Raw genomic sequence first — 17,100 nt, 5'->3', positions numbered from 1 at the left:
CTCGCGATGGAGGGTCCACTCTGTCTGGACCAGACGGTCCGACCTGGAAAGGGCGTTGGCCAGGATATTCCTCTTGCCATGGATGTGACGGGGGAGGAGCTGGATATCCAAGCGGCGACAAAGCTGTTGAGCTCGAAAGTGAGACGGCACAATGTGTCGGATATTGCCCACCCGTCTCCGAATATAAGCGACCACTGTCGAATTGTCGGAGAAAAGAGAAACCCTGTGACCCCTCAGATGAGATGTGAAGGCCCTCACAGCCAGGATGACAGCCTGCATCTCGAGGATATTGATCGACAGACGCGCATCCTCCTCTGACCACGTGCCCTTGTCGGTCAGGTCCCCTTCGTTCAAATGGGCGCCCCAACCATAAAGGGAGGCGTCCATGAACAGGGACATCTGAGGTGACGGAGGACTGAGCTGCACTCCGCGGAGGAGCTCCATCTCCGAACATTAGAAACTCCAAACCTCCCCCAGAAGGGACCCGGGATAAAAATCCGCTGGTCGAGGGAGTCCATGAATGGACGCCAACTCGACAGCAGGAGGAGCTGGAGTGGGCGCATATACAGGCGGCCGAAAGGAACCTGGTCCGCCGCCGAATTGAGCAGTCCCAGCTCAGCTGACTTGCATGTCCTGACGGCGAAAAATCCCGACCAAGGACCGAATCTTGCGAATTCAGTCCGGAGGGGTGGACATCAGGCCCTCTCGTGTGCGAAATCGCACCCCCACGAAGACATAATCCTGAGCTGCGTCCAGCTCGGATTTGTCTTAATTTAAAAGCCACCCTTCCTGTCTGGTTGTGACAGGCAGAAACTTTGCCTGCTTTCCCAGACGGCATTGAGCCTGGTGCCGTAGCAGCTTTCAGCCCATGGCGTGGAAAGGCGCGGCAAACGCCTCGACGGCTGTTGTGAAAATCAGCGGTGCGGAAGCCAGGCCGAAACGAAGGGCCTGAAACTGATAAACCTTTTCTTCGAAGAAGAAACGAAGGAAGGGCTGAAACTCTGGATGGACCGGGACGTGAAGGTACGCGTCCTAAAGGTCCAGAGAGATAGCCCAATCGTAGGGCTGCACCGCGACTGCTACTGACCTGGTTGTCTCCATCTTGAAGCTGGGAACCCGGAGGAACAGATTCAAGCTGGACAGGTCGATGACCAGTCTCCACTTCCCCGACTTCTTGGGGACCAAGAAGACGTGGCTGTAAAAGCCCGGGGAGGAATGGTTGTCCACCAGCCTCACTGAATGCTTCTCGAGAAGAGACAGGACCTCCGATCGAAGGGCAAGTCTGGATGGACCGAGACGTGTAGGTACGCGTCCTAAAGGTCCAGAGAGATAGCCCAATCGTAGGGCTGCACCGCGACTGCTACTGACCTGGTTGTCTCCATCTTGAAGCTGGGAACCCGGAGGAACAGATTCAAGCTGGACAGGTCGATGACCAGTCTCCACTTCCCCGACTTCTTGGGGACCAAGAAGACGTGGCTGTAAAAGCCCGGGGAGGAATGGTTGTCCACCAGCCTCACTGAATGCTTCTCGAGAAGAGACAGGACCTCCGATCGAAGGGCAAGCCCCCGGTCAGGGTCTACTGGCGGGGACACCGGGGTGGGTGTCGACGTCATAGGGGGGAAGGGAAACTCCAATCGGACACCGTGTCGGAGCATATCCGGCACAGGGGAGTCTTTTTGACACCACCGGTCCCAAAAGGCTGCGAAGTGTCGCAGTCTGCCACCCACGACGCCAACTGTGGGGCGGGGCCACCTGAAGGCGCAGGAGGAACGACTAAAAAGTCACTTGCGCTTGCCCCCGCGACCTTTCTCTTGGAAGGGACGCTTGGGCTGCCCGCCCCTGCCTGAGGAGAGGTGGCGCCTATTGGAGTGGCGGGAAGGAGCCGCAGCCTTTGCCTGCCCTTGAGGACGAAAGTTGGAGGAGCCACGCGAGGACGAGGGCCCACGAGGAGCCGACAAACCTCGGGGGCGTCGAGACCCCGCCTGTCGTCCCCTGCCCGTGGCCTGCGAATAGGAACGCGGGCGGGGGGCAGCCTGGAGTGTCGAAGCTGACTTCATCAGGTGATCCGACTGTGCCTGAGCACCATGGTGTCACGCAGGGAGTCGTGGAACAAAAAAGGGCCGCTCAGGAATTTCCAAATTAAGGCTGAAAAAAACTAAAATAAAAGAAGTTAGAAAAGTTAATTTTTGGACATTTTAAAAATTGCCTCTTACATAATGACGAGACAGGTTTAACTGGGCCGAAATACAACAGATACATGACCAACTAAATATACCATTCGATGTTGAAAACTGCATTCAATTATCATATGTGTTATCGCTGTGGTATTTGAAACGAGGCCCACGGGCCAGGCGCTCAGCTGAATGTAAAGAGCTCTCTTTTCCTCTGTTGGTCAGTTCATATAAATATTCCGTCACAAAACTCAGCTAATGGTTTCCAAGATACCCGCTTGCCAAATAAAAGGAAGAGGAGCTTCGCTCAGTCCATCTGATTGTACATATAACTTCATATAATGAAATGGTCCAGGGACCATGTGCTCAACCCGTGTAGTGGTAATGCATGTCATTGGCGGTGGATATGGGGAGAACAGTTTCTGGCTAGTTTCCCTAGTTTTTATTACATTGAATCATATTATTCCTCTCGGCTAAATGGTACAAGAACATTTCTGGCACCATCTAAGTATAGCTTTTTGGATATAAAGTTGATTGAATTTCAGGGTTATTGAAGAGAGTACATGTCACATGGAAATTGCTTGACGTTTAGGAGTAATAGGACTTTGTTGGATTTTCAAGATGACAGCCTGGCGTTACATAGATACATAATCACATGAAGTTTTGGTTGCAATCCGATCATTAGTAATGGAGTAATAGGATTTCGTTTAATTTTCAAGATGGCCACCTGGCGGCCATATTGGTTGATAGATCTGACTGAAAATCAAAGAGAGTACATACACTAGATATACAATCACATGAAATTTGGTTGCAATCTAATTACTAGCATCAGAGTAATAGGACTTTGTTTGATTTTCAAGATGGCCGCCTGGCGGCCATATTTGATGTCCAAGTGGGCCAATTTTTTTAGATAGAATAGAGGGTCCCTAGATGCATGTCCTCAGAAGTTTAGAACCATCTAGCTCAAATGAAAACAAAAGGTGCCACGTATCGATGATTTAGCGAACTTTGACCTAGAATAACTTTGAACGAAATGTGGTGCGAATTGCCCCAGGGCCCAAGGCTACATGTGTACCAAGTTTTGCTCCAGGCCACAAGCGGTTACGGAACGTGCCACGCTAACATACGCCATTGGTGGACCACGACGGACGAAACGTCAACCCATAGGCTCATGAGTGAGCCAATGAGTGCGATTAAAAGTAGAGGTTAGTTACAGAGAGTAAATCCTATGCGTTGCGATGGTTTCTTTGACAGTCACAACCCAGAAGACAACCAGTAACTGCAGTCTGGACTTTTAGATCAAATCCGTGGAAGTTCAGCTCGAGACAAACCAGTCCATTAACTAGGACAACTAGTAAATGAAGTCTGGGCATTGGTATCAATTCCTTTGAAGTGCAGGTTGTGGAAAACAACTCCAGTCAACGTGTGGTCGCAACCTTGGGGCTAACAATTAAGGCAATATGGACCCTGACATCAAATTCTTTGAAGTGCAGGTTGAGACAAACAAGCCCAGTAGAGGCATGGTCACAACTGGAAATAGTCTGGACCTTTACGTCAGGTAGTTTGTGACAAACTAGTCCAGTAAACATAGTCCAGCCTAAGCCAGGACAGCCATGCAGGAAATGCTGTCGGCTTTACAGAACAAACAACCACCCGGTTTCAAAGTGCAAGGAAAGGACAAAGTACAAGGGGTATGATTTTCTTAGCCCCCATTGATAGAGAGTAAAAACTTGACAGAAGGCCAGACATAGTACGGAGACGGCACTCTTGCGTGTGCAAAATGACATCCAGTGAATGCTAGATAAAGGAGAAGCAGCCATCCTTGTCATTCTGGACCTCTTCGCCGCTTTTGATACCATGGATCACAACACACTCCTCACTAGGATGAGGGATCTACTTGGGATAAAAGGCACTGAACTTGAGTGGTTCAGATCATATCTGTCGGGACGATACCAATATGTTACTATTCATGGAACAAGATCTGCTGCCAGCCCACTTGTGTATGGAGTTCCTCAGGGCTCGGTTCTCGGGCCGCTTCTCTTTCTGATATATGTGCTACCACTTGGACATCTCATTAGTGCACATCCCATGGGAATTGGCATGGCTTTGCTGACGATAATCAAGTATATACAGCAATTCGTCGTATCCGAGATGCTCAGGAAGAGGCAGTGCGGACTGTCTTCACACAAGTTGAAACATGTCTGTGGTCCATACAGTACTGGCTCACAGAAAACTTCTTGAAAGGGAATCCAGTTAAAACCGAGATTCAGCTGTTTAGCACGCAGCAGCGTCTACTAGCATTGTGTATAGACTCAATCTCTGTCGCTGGGGTGACAGTTAGTGTTGCCAAAGGTCCGGTACGAAACCTGAGAGTTCTCTTTGACTCGTCACTCTCAATGAGGCCTCATGTCAATACAGTTGTTAGTTCAGGAAACTTCCATTTACGCAACATCGCAAATGCACAAAACTACCTAACGAAGGATGCCAACAGAACACTCTCCCAAGCGTTAGTCTTATCAAGGCTAGACTATTGCAACGCTATGCTGTTTAACATCAACAAGGAACTCTTGCAGAAGCTATGAGTGGTCCAAAACAATGCCGCTCGACTGGTCATGCAAGTTCGAAGACGTGATCACATCACGCCAATTCTAAAGGAGCTTCACTGGCTACCTATTCGAGCACGAATAGAGTTTAAGATTCTAACACTCGTCCACAAATGTATCAATTGCAGTCCGCCAGCATACTTGACAGAACTGCTAAAACTGTACTCACCAGCCAGGCCCCTGAGATCAGAAGCACAGGCTCTCCTCATTGAACCACGGGTTCAACACTGATAAGTTTGGAGGCCGAGCTTTCTCCAGGAGTGCCCCTAGGCTATGGAATAGCCTAAACAGTAACATTAGAAACAATACTTACAATGCATTCAGGGGACAGATAAAAACAGAACTCTATAGTCAATACTACAAAGACGGGAGGGCGCACTTGAACAGGATTAATTCTGGAAAGTTGCGCCATATAAATAACAATTTTATTATTATTATCAACCACCTACCACATACTGTTTTCTTTATTTAATCAATTTTTAGGTATGTATTAAAGTGAAAAAATATGAAATGCTAGAATTGACTGGTTCTTCTGATGACCACACTGATGTTAGATGGAGGTGCAAGGTATTTGTTTGGTTGTATGAGTATGAGTGTAGCTCAGCTCCTCTCTCTCGGCCATCTGTGATGTGGTCACCGAAAACGTTCAATCGCAGCTATCGATCATTCCTGTAAAACATGATGAGAAAACATTCTAATTTTGATAGCCTAGTTTTATAACACAAGACCAACAACAACTGAGAAGGCGCTAATGATCATAGATCAAGGTAAAGGTAGGAACAACTTGGGAAGTGCTAATGATCAAAGAAGTTCATTGATATGATTGAGAATATAATAACAGTAATAATGCCTTTATTACTTAAACTAAACATTTTGTCGTAATTACAAAGGATTTTAATAAAATTACAAGATTAGAAAAATATATTCAATACCTTTGATGATAATTCAGCCGGTCATCGTTTTCAATACTTTTTCTTCGTAATTTATGCTTTTTGCCACCTGGTGAGTTGAATATCAGTCGAATCGCACTGAATTTTCTGTTAGCAGCACATCTTGGGCTGCTCTTCACGATGGTCAGATTTGAAGTGCTTAGATCTTACAGTTACAAAATGCCCAATTGCAAACGGACGGACGGACGGACGGACGGACGGATGGAAGAACAGACAGATACCACTCGAATAGCAGTTTGACTATCTCCGCTGACTTTGTCAGCTGAGCTAATAAAATGGCCAGTGGCCTTGTGCTCACATACAGTCAATGGATGTCAACTTCCAAGACCTGTGTACACTTTAGCAACAGATTTACAACATTCCTGGTTGCAACACAAAATGTTGCTAGTGTGAACAGAGGAAAATACATGTTGCAACATTCTTACAACATGGGAAAGATGAAATAAATAAGAAAAGGAACAAGAACAGGTCTGTTCTTGACTAGGTATTCCCATTTCCTTTGGATATGTCATTTTATTAGTTCATACCTACCCAGGTCAGACTTTTGCATGTGCACTCTTATCGGACACACCCGAGGAAAAATTACCATGTAGTGAAGTGAACTGTCTCCAGAGCCGCATAGCAGAACGGTTGAGACCAAGGGAACCCAGAAAAATAAGCATCGGGGCAACCCAGGCTAATGGCCAAAAGACCATTTGAGAAAAAACAAGGGCGAGCCAAACTGGGAACCCCACCCCTCCCAGAAAAGGGGGAAACTACCTCACATGGTAAACGCTCAGCACATTTCGTACGCTGTGGAATGCTGCGATTTAAAAATAGGGGGGACCCCAAAAAGGGGACCCACGGAATAAATCCCCAAGAATCTTAGGGGGCTAAACCCAAGATACCCGGATGGGGCGAATGTGCGGGCATGACAGCCCGGACAAATATCTATGACCCCCCCCCACGCTCCTCTGAGACTCAGGAGGGGGTGGAAGACACCGGGAGAGGGAGGGATTCGACGAGTGGACTAGGCAGGGAAACACCTAGACCACTTGCTGAGCTGCGTCAATTTGACCGAGAGACAGCATACCGTCTGTTAACGCGGAACAATCGCGAGTATAATACTGCGAGAAGGTGGAGTTGGAACTCCACGTAGCCGCATCTAAAACCGCGCTTAGCGCCACTCCCTTATACTCGGCCCAAGAAGTAGAGATGGCACGAATCTCGTGGGCTGTTATGGCGCCTAACCGGCGAAGCTCTGGAGAAACGAGAGTCATAGAATAGGCCAGCCGGATGGTGGCCACTAACCATCTAGCGACCATGGCAGCGGCTATCTCATAGAACTTCAATGCCCGAACCAGGCAGAGAGTTCTGTCCGGGAGATCCCTAGAGACTGTAGCGGACAAGGAGGGGATGACAACCGGGCGCCTGAAGGTGTGCGGCGCTTGGTTCTTAGCAAGAAAACCTAGATGGGACAAATTCTAGGACCGCGCCCCTCTCATTAAAAGCCAATCTATCAAAGGCTAAGGCATGGAGCTCGGACCGTCTCTGCGCCATGGCCAAAGCCTTAGTCTTAAAAGTCAGATGTTTAAAATCTGCCTGGTGCATAGGCTCAAATGGAAACTTCATGAGAGCCCTAAGCACCACCGAGAGATCCCATTTAGGGGTACGCTGAATTGAACGAGGACGCTCCAAAGACATATTGCGAAGCAAAGATGAGACAGCGTCATCCCAAGACGGATGCCAGGAATCAGTCAACTTTAAAGTGACCGAAATGGCAGAGCGATAGCCCTTTACCCCCTGAACCGAAAACTTCCGGACTGAGAATAAGAAATTCAAGAAGTCGAGGAAGTTGGGAAGAGAGGGAGCGACCGGAGAAACTCTGTGCTCCCTACATCAGTCTCGAAAGACATCCCACTTGCTGTCGAATGAAGCAAGGGTAGACTGTCTCTGAGGCTGAGCGACTTTATGATAACGTCTTCCGAAAAGCCTTTCTCTCGGAGGAAACACCCGATAGTCTCTAGGTGTGAAGCCTGTAGAAACAGGCATGAGAGTGAGCTGAGAGGTCACAACCTGAAAATTTTTCTTAAAAATTTTTCTGATGGGGAGGGTTACTCTTCTGATGGGGAGCCTTACTCGCTGAAGAAGTTCAAATTTCAAATGCACTGGGAGTAATTTTTGGCAAATTACAGAGTTATTCTGCTCTGTTTATTGTGTGGGGGTCCTCCCCAGAAAGATTAATAATAAATAATGAATAATTTGATACAATTTTAAGCAAATTCGGAAGATCGTTTATAATAATATACTAATTACTATCCTACTCACCGAACGAAGTCTTCAACCAATTTTAATTCCAAAAAGATCGAATGTAAACAATAATTAAATCCACAATGTGAACCTTGTCTTGTGACGGCGATTTTCATGATTGTATTCTTTTTTAAAATTCACCATTATTCACCCAACCAGCTGTAAGTGTTCATGGCGCCATTTAGATCATGAGGCGAGGCTATCCCACAGTGCCTTGCGCTGTGAGGGGATTCCCCAAGTTTCGTCAGTTCGTTGGCTGTTTGTACGGTGAAGATGAGGTCAGCGCTATTTTTAGACAGCACACGGCATCGATCAATATTTTAGTCTCTTGCACATTGGCGGTACAGCACTGTCTAGGCCGAGTCACACGGTTGATTCAGAGATTGACGGCTACAGCGCGATATACATTATGCGGCCTGCCTTGGGGAATGCCAAGGCGCGTGGTGATTCGATGGGTTTAGCTCTGGCTTTGGCGAGAATAATGCGGACAATTTTGATGCCGGTAGGAAAGTTTTGTGGCTGGCTCTTCAGTTCAGGTCAACTCCTCTCCCCCCCCCACCCCCCCCCCCCCTAATTTTTATTGCAGATCTGCGCGAATCTCAGGACCCAACTTTTTGGATACTTCATAACCGGATTTCCGGAAATTACCGGAAAACTCTCATGCCTGAGAAAGAAGGGTCTTGATGATAGACCCGGCCGATCGGGTGATACAACAGACGGTCCCACCCCGGTAGACGGCAGGGCTGGTCCGTCAGGTGCTCCAGCAGGACCGGGAACCAAGCCTGGTTCGGCCAGCACGGGGCTATTAGATAAACTCTGACCCGAGAACTGGCCACTTTGTTTAGTACCGGAAGCAACATAGGGGTTGGCGGGAATGCATAAGCATTTAGGCCGTCCCAGGAGGCCGACAGGCTGTCCACTCCCAAGGCCTCCTCGTCTGGAAGAGGCGAATAATACAGGGCAAATCTCTTGTATAGTCGAGTCACGAACAAGTCCACAACTGGGGTGTCCCACAGCCCCGCCAGGCTGGAGACCACTTCGCGGTGAAGGGTCCATTCCGTCTGGACCAGACGGTCTGTCCTGGAAAGGGCGTCGGCAAGGATGTTTCCTTTGCCTGGGATGTGACAGGGGAGGAGCTGAATGTTCAAGCGGCGACAAAGCCGCAGGAGCTCCCAAGTGAGGCGACACAAAGCGTCGGACCTCGTCCCCCCTTGTCTCCGGATATAAGCGACCACTGTCGAATTGTCGGAGAAGAGAGAAACCCTGTGACCCCTTTACCCTCACCACCAGGATGACAGCCTGCAACTCGAGAACATTGATCGAGAGGCACGAATCCTCCGCTGACCACGTACCCTTGGTGGTCAGGTCCCCTTCGTTCAGATGGGCGCCCCAGCCATAAAGGGAGGCGTCCGTGAACTGAGACATCTGAGGGGACAGAGGACTGAGCTGCACTCCACGGAGGAGCTCCGTCTCGGACATCCAGAACATCCAGACCACCTCCAGAGAGAATTTGGGATTGAAATTTGACGATCGAGAGGGTCCAAAAAGGGATGCCAACTCGAGAGGAGGCGAAGCTGGAGGGGGCGCATGTAAAGGCGGCCAAGAGGGACCTGGTCCGCCGCCGAATTGAGCAGGCCCAGCAGGGACAGAAACTGTCGAGCTGAGACGCTGTCTTGACGGCGAAATACCCCGACCAGGGATCGGATCTTGAGGATCCGGTCCGGGGGGGGGGGACAAGAGCCCCTTTTGTGTGCGAAATCGCACACCGCCGAAGACATAGGCCTGAGATGGATTTAGCTCGGACTTGTCTAAATTTAAGAGCCACCCCGCTCACCTGGTTTTCTGAAGCAGGAACTTTGCCGGCTTCCCCAGATGGCAAAGAGCCTGGTAACGAAGCAGCCAGGCGTCGAGATAGCAATGGAGCTTGAAGCGAATGGCATAAAAAGGCGCGATGAACACCTTGACGACTGTAGTGAAAATAAGCGGCGCGGAAGCCAGGCCGAAAGGAAGGGCCTGGAACTGATAAACCTTTCCTTCGAAGTAAAACCGAAGGAAGGGTTGAAAATCTGGATCGATAGAAAAGTGAGAATATGCGTCTGGAAGATCCAGCGAGATTGCCCAATCGTTGGGCTGCAACGCAGCTGCTACCGATCTGGTTGTCTCCATCTTGAAGCTGGGGACACGAAGGATCCGGTTCAAGCTGGACAGATCGTTGACCAGTCCTCCACTTCCCCGACCTCTTGGGGACCAAAAAGATGTGACTGTAAAAGCCTGGGGAGGAATGATTGTTCACCACTCTCACAGTCTCCTTCTGGAGGAGGGAGAGAACCTCTGTGCGCAGGGCTAGAGCCCTGGCAGGGTCTAGGGGGGGGGGGACAACCGGGATTGGGATTGGACACCATGGCGGAGCATATCTGGTATGCGGGAGTCTTTTTGACACCACTGATCACAAAAGGCCGCGAGATTGCGCAGCCTGCCCCCCACCGCGACCTCCGTGGGGGCGCCAGTAGGCACAGGAGGACAGACTAAAAAGTCACTTACCTTGGAAGGGTTGCTTGGGCTGCCCGCCGCCCCCGCCCCTACCTGAGAAGCAGTGGCGCTTATTGGAGCTGCGGGAGGGCGCCTGAGTTTCTGCCTGCCCTGGGGCACGAAAGGAAGAGGAGCCTTGCGAGGACGAGGACCCACGAGGGGCCGGGGAGCCTCGGAGGCGTCGATACTCCGCCTGACGAAACCTTCCCGCGGACCAAGAAGAGGACCGCGGGCGGGGGGGCAGCCTTAGGAGCCGAAGTCTTCTCTGTAAGGCGGTCCGACTGCATCTGGGCACCTAAGGTGACCAGGATGGAGTCGTAGAATAGGACCCAAAGGGCGGTCCTTAACGGCCCCTGCAAAAACCGGGCACGGACAATGCTTAATCCCTCAATAAGCAAGTCCCGGCGCTTAAGCACCACGTTTGCACCCTGCTTCATGGCCAGATCACTGGCGTGCTGCAGAGACTGTTGGAGGGACAGGGCAAGAATGCGCTGGTCCTCTGACGCATCGGCTGCCAACGACCTGGACAGGGCACAGAGGGACAGATCGGTGTAAGACAACACCGCCTGAGCCTCCTTGGCCAGGGCCTCATCGTTCTTCGCATCCTTGACAGACGGAGATGCAAGGACTTTGGGAGGTACCAACCCGGCGAGCTGAATGTCATCCTTAAGAGGAGACAAAGACACTGCATCAGATCCCGACGGAGAGACCCGATAGTAATGGGGACGATACGCAATGCTCGGGGGAAGAGGTGGTGAAGCGCTTCCCAGCCTGCTTCCAGGCGCCCGGTCCAGTCGACGGTCAAGTCGAGACCAAGGCGCGCTGGTGACTACCGCAGGATGGAGCTGTGTCCCTGAGAGCCGAGTCCAACCAAGTTGAGGCTCGAATCAGGGCCGGGGACGGGAGCAATTCTTTGAATCCCCTGTCCGGGACTGCGTCCAGTTCCTGCTCGGAGGAATCCCCGAAGAGATCGAAGGGGACCCGACCGAGCGCGGGGTTAACCGTCGGGAGAGGACAAGACTCTAGCGGCACATACTGCCAAACTAGAGCGAGAAGATTGCGCATGCCCGCCACCGTGGTGGGGTCCTCACTCCCCGTGGGGAAATCGGCCTGCGAGGCCGAGCCGGAAGGGGAATGCGAGTCGGATAATTCGCATTCCATAGGCTGATGACCTAGGTCAAAAGCCACCGGTCGCTCGCCCTGGCGCGTCACTGCCTGATCCTGGAGATTTTTACTCTCCAGGTGATTCATGAGGTGCTGAATCATCTGCCTTAGATCAGCCATAAGGCCAGCGGATGAAGACGGACGAGGGTCCCGAAGGGTCTCCTATGGGGCAGGCATGGGAGAGGGGGGAGGGGGGCGAGTCTGTGAAACCGACCCGTCCTCAACCCCAGTATGACCAGACAGGACAGGGTGGGGGCGTACCGGCGAAACGGTTGGCCTAACCACACCCAAGGCAGGGGGGACACGTGGATCCCTCAAACGCGCAAAATGCACCCTCGACAAGCCCCTGCCTAAACCAGGCAGGACACCTCCCGGCAAGGAAAAGGGCGGCAGGGACGGGGCGGTGAACCTCAGCCCTGCACCACCAGGGGACGCCAAAGGAGGAACCCTCGTCCCTAGGGAGGGACAAGGGGGCAGCACGCCGTCCAATGGCGAAGGGATGGTGGACCCCCGTGGCAACCGCAGACGACGCAGTGCCAGTTACGCCCAACTTCTTCAACTTCTTCCCGGAAGTACCGGGAGAAGGAGAAGTCACCCCGGGGGCGGAACTGCTCGACCCAACAGTACCCTGACCCGGGGAAGGAACGAGAAGGGACTATGAATCCCTGACACACCGGACACCCGGCCATCACCAATCCGGAAGGGAAGGAGGGCCAGGAGGCACGGCGGAAACCCCAGAGAAAAAAGCAAAGAAGAAGGATTAGAATAGAACCATCCTAATATATTCTGATAAGGTAATTATATATACAGCTACGCAGCAAAGGCAAAAAAACGGCTAGAAAAAGAATGAAATGGCCAGGGCCATTGTGCTCACCTCTTGTGAAGGGAAGATGGATGACAAAGCAGAGTAGGTATGACAAAGGTATGACAAAGCAGAGTAGACAATTTTGTGATCTGACCAGTAATTGCCTATTATATCGACCAAGTCAATAGTGGCAGATGGAGTAGGATTGGTGAATACAAGGTCCAATTTGGACTGATAGCTGGTGGTGTTTTTGGACACGTTTTGTCTGAAGTTATATGCTTGAAACATAAAGGTTCTTAACTTTGCATTATAGTTTTCACCTTCACCTTGATTTCATGTTAAAATCACCCATAACAATGTATTGTTCCTTCGGTTCATAAGATGAGTACTGTGTTTATTTTTCAAGATGGCTGCCTGGCGGCCCCCGGGTGGTCAAACTAGGAATTTTTCAAGATGCCCGCCTGGCACCCATATTGGCTATCACATTTGATAACAAGAGGCCCAAGGGCCTGGCGCTCAGCTGAAATATATGAACATGGAAAGTACCCGATAGATCTCTTTCAACCTCAGTTTTGTCAATATATCAGGCAAACATACCAGAGTAAAAAGACTTTTAAATGGTGACAAATATGCCACTTATTAGTCAAATCTAAGTGCCTGAGCCAGGCTGACCTTGAAAAGTAGGTCAAATAGAAAGCCCATGTGATATCATGTAAAGGAGACTTATTGTACACCAACCATAAAATTCATGTCACTCTGGATACAGCAAAGGCTTTAAAATAGAAAAAAAAACCCAAGATGGCCGCCCACCAAATTATTCAAACAAGTTAAGAAAATGTATTTACAAGTGAAAAAAGTAAAAATAAAAAAAAAAAAAATTGACCCGAAGTGGGATTGGAACCCACAACCTTCAGAGTCATACAAGAGCGGGAAATTCAAATCAAGCTTAAACTTAGTCAACACAGATTTTGGCTCAGTAACGCCAACTGGTAGTATCAATCAAAACTACTCTTAGTAGTTTCAAGACCTACATGCAAGCGGTCCTTTTCAACTTTATTTCAAGCTTCTATCTGCTTGAATAAAGCGCCAAAAAATTGTTTTGTGATTTAGGCTTTTTACCCCTGGTGGCCAAACTGTTAATCCTGCCGGACCCACACTTGGTCTATTCAGGAGTCCTGAAGGGTCTAAATGGCTTATAGGGAAAATCTATCGCCTATCCGCCATAGTTTTGAAACGTGCCTGTTTAACGGACAGACAGACAGACAGACAGACAGACAGACGGACATTCATTCTACCATTTACTCATATGATTAGCTCAGCTTGTCAGCTGAGCTAAAAAATCATGGATTTAGTAGAGAGTACATAGATATACATCCAGATCAAATTTGGTTGCAATCCGATCATTAGTTTCGGAGTAATAGTACTGTGTTTATTTTTCAAGATGGCTGCCTGGCGGCCATATTTGATGTCCGAACGGCCGAAATTTTAGGGGTGGAATAGACAATCCCCAGATACATGTCCACACTGGTTTAAAACCTTCTAGCTGAAATAGATAGGAAACATGCTACTGTTCAGTGAATCAGCAAACTTTGACCTCTGTTACCTTGAAAAGCAGGTCAAATCAAAAACCCGGAGGATATATGATGCACCTTTGCTAGAAGTACCTACCATATTTTTTTCAAAATTTCCCGACTACTATTAAGGGAGATATTGCATATTTTCACTTTTAACGTTTGGTCCCCTGGTGGCCAAACCATGAAACGAATCGGACCGAAACTTGGTCTCCAAGGTGTCATTACATAAGGGTACATGTGTACCAAGTTTCAACTCAATAGCTCTAACAGTTACGAAACGTACCCTGCTAACAGACGACGGACGACGACGACGACGACGGACGCCACGGTATGGGATAAGCTCACCTCTGCTAAGAGGTGAGCTAAAAAGGAAAGATCTCACCAACGTCCAGATATTATCTTCCAGTACCAGGTGTCCTCAGGAGGTCCTTCTTTAACCTGAACAGCTCTAAATTAGTAGAATTTCAGGAAGAAACTCGGGGAGATGTTTAACATAGCAACGTGGAAAAGGTACTGAGTAATAGCGGCTTTCACGAGGCAGAGGCTGTATTGGGGCGTGGCCTAGGTGTAGCCACGTGAACTAGCTAATCATTTTTCTATTATAAATAGATTAATTTTTCCTCGGGTGTGTCCGATAAGAGTACACATGCAAAAGTCTGACCTGGGTAGAGTATGAACGACATAAAATGACTGTGAACTGATGTTGTCGTCAGAGCAAGATCTGTTATCCGCAGGGTTTGTTAGAGTCAGTCTGTTACGGACGTGACGTCTTGGTGGGATGCGACATGGTTGTTACCTCACTAGGATGCGACGTGTCGTCCCGCCAAAGTGTGGTTGTTAGGGCGTGCACGATTTAGGCGACTCATTGAGTCCCATCAGATACTAGCAAAGTGATGTATGCGACACGGGGGTCGTAGGTGGATGACCAAAAGGTCATGACAGTGGCAAAATAGTGTCATCCAGTGGAGACAGTTAGTCCAAGTACTAATTGGTGAATAACTTGGGAGCCTTGGTGGGGGTGCCATACATACCCGGAGTAGATGGATGTACAGTTTGCTCTACAAATGCAATGTTTTTTTAAAATAAGAAGTGTGACAACATGTGTCACATAGGACCCCCAGTGAGGTGAGTTAGCAGTAACAGATAAAGTGAGCTGTCCACTCAGATACAGCCGGATCTGGCCTGGAGGGTGATACGATTATAAAGACTATAAAAGGATGAGATTATCACCGGCCAGGTAACTAATTAGTCCATTAAATTTAGACCAAAAGAAGCTGGCGTGCGTCAGGAAAGGATCCAGTCAAGTTCTATGATACCTGTGCCTTAGTAACATGGTCATGGTTAAAGTGTTTCAACCACTTTCTTATGCTTGATCAGTCAATGACAAACATTTGAAGATCACACAGTAAGCGTTTTTTTTTAAAATATAGCCTGCATAGAACTGTATGACCATGACCTCTTTTCACCTCAAAGTAGATATCAATGACCTGAATATTTGTCAACTTGTAGAGATGCCTAATAGGTGTCTACATATCAAATTTGAGGAATCTGGGACAAATACTGACAAACCCGGCCACTATCAGTGAAATTTTAGACTTTGACCTGGAGACCATGAAAATCAGGTCAAGGTCACAGTGTTTCCAGCACAATGTTATGCTTGTTCTGATTAATTAATCACATACATTTGAAGATCACACAGTGAAGACTTCTTGTTATAACCATATTGGCTTTTATAACCTTGGACCTACATATACCTGAAAAGTTGGTCACACTGACCTATATCTTTGTTGACATGGAGAGATGTCTAATAGGCATATATCGAATTAGAGGAATCTGGGACAAATACTTACAAACCGTGTCACAAACAGTGAAATTTAAGACGTTGACCTTGTGACCTTGAAAATCAGGTCAAGGTCAAAATGTTTCCATCACAATGTTATTCGTGTTCTGATTAAAGTGAAATTTTTGAGTTCGACCTCAGTGACATTGATAAGAAGGTCAAAGCAAAAACCCGGGTGATATCTGATGTAGCTTTATAAGATTCATCCACTATAAAAAAATTGACACTCTAGATACAACCATTAGCTTCTAAATGGCTAGAAATTCCAAGATGGCTCCGTGGACACCAGAAAGTAGGTCAAATTGCGAAAATGAAAAAAAGACTGATAGATTTTATCTACCAATTAAGAAAATCTCAAAATTCACCACTGAGGACACACAGCATTATCATCATCCTGACAACCACAAGAACATTCCTACACTATCATCTAAAGCAATATCACTGTTATATAACTACTACATTTGCAACGCAGCATGAAGAACTCTCTCCTGACATCATATAACTGAACATACAAAATTAAGTGTGACACACTTCTCAATATAATGTACACATTTACAAATTGTGATAGTCACTGTTACCTCCAACTCATTCACTTGCATCGTCATCTCTTGCTGTTTCTCACACAAACTTCTCAATGATTCCTTCTCGACACTGATGATTTTCAAATCCTCTGAAAGATGATAAAAAATGCAGTATAAATAAAAATGATGCTTTTGCTGGCCAATGCTGGAAAAATAGCATCGCAAAATGAGTATGACCTATCATCCACCAGATGGAGGTGTGATGAAGGTGACACCGGAGAACTGGTGAGTGGCTGTTGTATGAAAAAAAATGTCACAAACTTGTGCCGACGGCAATGCATATATTGGAGGTATAGGCCAAATGCCAAAACGCACAATCCCCAAATAGAAACTCTGGTAGCTACCGGCGTTACTACCGCCAATAATCGAAAGTTTATTAGGCTATAAATTACATCCTATATAGGCGCCGGTAAGCTGTTTCATTATCAATAGGTGGTTGGAGTCTCCTTCAGCTCAATGTAAGTGGTATTTTGTTTTAACCCTTTGGGTGCCTTAAAGACGTACGACATAATTGATACGCAATTTAGACGTTTGAGGTACGTCCACATTTCATGTATGTAGTGTGCCAAGGTTTATTATTATTCCCATTGATTT

The 17,100-nt window shown here is 48.1% G+C and overlaps 1 protein-coding gene across 5 annotated transcripts in view; it reads right to left on the bottom strand.

The window, feature by feature from the left end:
* Nucleotides 1-17,100, bottom strand: part of LOC135493846 (centriole and centriolar satellite protein OFD1-like) — a 462,799-nt gene that overhangs the window by 286,828 nt on the left and 158,871 nt on the right. For all 5 annotated transcript variants that reach the window (XM_064781463.1, XM_064781462.1, XM_064781465.1 and 2 more), the window contains exon 11: nucleotides 16,504-16,595. In XM_064781463.1, the coding sequence (XP_064637533.1) occupies nucleotides 16,504-16,595 (92 nt within the window). The remainder of the gene's footprint in view (nucleotides 1-16,503; nucleotides 16,596-17,100) is intronic.

Source organism: Lineus longissimus, chromosome 9 (assembly GCF_910592395.1).
Source record: "Lineus longissimus chromosome 9, tnLinLong1.2, whole genome shotgun sequence".
Lineage (NCBI taxonomy): Eukaryota > Metazoa > Nemertea > Pilidiophora > Heteronemertea > Lineidae > Lineus > Lineus longissimus.
The sequence above is the reverse complement of the archived record's forward strand: the minus strand, read 5'-3'. Positions and strand labels throughout refer to the sequence as shown.